The 2,484-nt window shown below is 40.3% G+C and overlaps 1 protein-coding gene across 1 annotated transcript; it reads left to right on the forward strand.

Annotated features, from left to right (window-relative positions):
• Positions 1 to 1,014: 1,014 nt before the first annotated feature.
• On the forward strand, positions 1,015 to 1,938 carry LOC133750478 (putative vomeronasal receptor-like protein 4). Its single transcript, XM_062180078.1, has one exon. The coding sequence runs from the start codon at positions 1,015 to 1,017 to the stop codon at positions 1,936 to 1,938; it is 924 nt and encodes a 307-aa protein (XP_062036062.1).
• The last annotated feature ends 546 nt before the right edge of the window (positions 1,939 to 2,484 follow it).

Here is a 2,484-nt window from a genome sequence, read left to right on the forward strand (position 1 = left end):
AAGCAAAATACAAAAATCTGTCTGGAAATGATATCCTTCCTGAAGTAACAATTCCCTGAATATAATAAATTACTGTAAGGGTGAGGATCTTACAGAGTTTCTCTAAAATGACAAATCATTGTATCTAAAATGTCCCCTCAGTTCCTGTAAAAGGCTTCTTCATTGCTCTCCTCTTTGATTCTGATCTCTGGCTGCACACTTCATGGTAAGTCTTCTTATAAGATTTATTTATTTGAAAGAAATACAGAAAGACCATAATATCTACATCTAGGCAACAGCATGCTGAAGTAATGGCAAAAATTTAGCAGTGAACTTCCCTTAATTAAGACTTGAAGGGGGGGTGGTGCCATGGCACAGTAGGTTAATCTTCCGCCTGCAGCGCCAGCATCCCATATGAGTGCCAGTTCTAGTCCCAGTTGCTCCTCTTTTGATCCAGCTCTCTTCTATGGCCTGAGAAAGCAGTAGAAGATGATCCAAGTCCTTGGGCCCCTGCACTGGCATGGGAGACCAGGAAGAAGCTCCTGGTTCCTGGCTTTGGATTGGCACAGCTCCGGCCATTGCGGCCATTTGGGGAGTGAACCAACGGAAAGAAGACCTTTCTCTTTCTCTCCCTCTCATTGTCTGTAATTCTACTTCTCAATATAAAACTTGAAGGGAATTATTTTACCTATTGAATATTTAAGAATTAAATATTAAGTACTTAATACTAATTAGCAATAAAAGCATTACCATAAAATGATTGTTTTGCAAATTCTTGTACTTCACAAGGTGGAAAATTTGTGTGTGTTTTCCTTCTGATACTTGAAAGTTGGACTTTGACAATATATCCTAAATAGAAGAAAGTTCACTTAAGGGATTTCTGAAGTGGAAACTAAGAAAAATCACAGATCACTGTGAAGATAGGAAGTCAGAATGGAAACATCTACTAGTTAGAATAATACTTGCTGATAATGTGAAACCTCCAATATTTGTTTGCTTTTTCAGACATGCATATATTTCATCCCTAATATTAAAATGAGCACACTTCCTGTTTATGTTGCTGTTAATAAATATCTTCTTTCTCAAATTGGCTTTGGAATCTCAGCCAACACTTTCCTCCTTCTCTTCCACATCCTCAAACTCCTACAGGATCACAGACCTAAGCCCACTGACCTCACCACCTGTCACCTGGCCTTTGTTCACATTGCATTGCTCATCACTGTGTTGTTTTTGTTCTCTCCAGAACTGTTTGAGTTGCTAAGTTTTTGGAATGACTTCAAGTGTAAGGCTTTGTTCTACGTAAACAGAGTAATGAGGGGCCTCTCCATCTGCACCACCTGCCTCCTGAGCATCATCCAGGCCATCACCATCAGCCCCAGCACCTCCTGGTTGGCACAGTTTAAATATAAATACACACATTTCATCTTCTATTTCTTGTTCTTCATATGGCTGATATGTTTGTCTTTCAGTACTAGCACACTTTTCCACACTGTGGCATCTTCCAATGTGACCCAGACAAATCTGATGACTATCACTAAATACTGCTCATTTTACCCCATGAGCCATGGTATCAGGGGTTTAATGTTCACACTGTTAACATCCAGGGACGTCTTCCTTGTGGGAGTCATGCTGCTCTCAAGTGTGTACATGGTGATCCTCCTGTCCAGGCATCAGAGGAGGTCCCAGCACCTTCACAGCACCAGTCTCTCCTCAAGATCCTCCCCAGAGAAAAGGGCCACCCAGACCATCCTGCTGCTGGTTAGTTTCTTTGTGGTCATGTACTGGGTGGACTTCATCATCTCCTCTTCCTCTATGGTCCTGTGGACATATGACTCAGTTATCTTGGGTGTCCAGTGTGTTGTGGTCAATGTCTATGCCACTGTCAGTCCGTTGGTGCTTATCAGTTCTGATAAGAGGATACTCAGTATTTTTCATAATGTACCACAGAAAAGCTTTTGATTTTACCAGGTTGGTGATAAAAATGGTTGTCTTGTAGTGATCATGTGGTGCAGTAGTTAAGACACTGCTTGAGATGCTCACAGCCAATACTGCAGTGCAGTGCCTGGGCTTGGATTTTGGCTCTGATTCTCATCCAGCTTACTAATAATGCACACCCTGAGTGTCATCAGTTGTTGGCTCAAGTACTTGCAGTGCTATCATCCTTGTACAATGCAATGTGCCACATTGAGTTATAGGCCCCTGGCTTTGGCCCAGCCCTGTGCTGGCTGTGGGAATTTGGGCATTTAACCAAAGATATATGATATATCTCTTTCTCTCAGTATCATCTCTCTCTCTTTCTGCCTTTCAAATAAAGTTAAAATACATAATTAAAATAGTTGTACTGCAATAGATGTTTTTGTGAACATGTAAATAATTCTAGTAAAATAGATGTCTGTCTGATTAATTCAACTGTATGGAATTATACTTTTCTTATATCTAAATAATTTGATATCTATCTTGTGCAGTACTTACAATCCTTTTAATTCAACATCTACCATTGTTCAA

Source organism: Lepus europaeus, chromosome 21 (assembly GCF_033115175.1).
Source record: "Lepus europaeus isolate LE1 chromosome 21, mLepTim1.pri, whole genome shotgun sequence".
Taxonomy (NCBI): domain Eukaryota; kingdom Metazoa; phylum Chordata; class Mammalia; order Lagomorpha; family Leporidae; genus Lepus; species Lepus europaeus.

Coding starts and splice junctions, on each gene's coding strand:
- LOC133750478 (XM_062180078.1), top strand. CDS start 1,015: ATGAGCACACTTCCTGTTTATGTTGCTGTTAATAAATATCTTCTTTCT.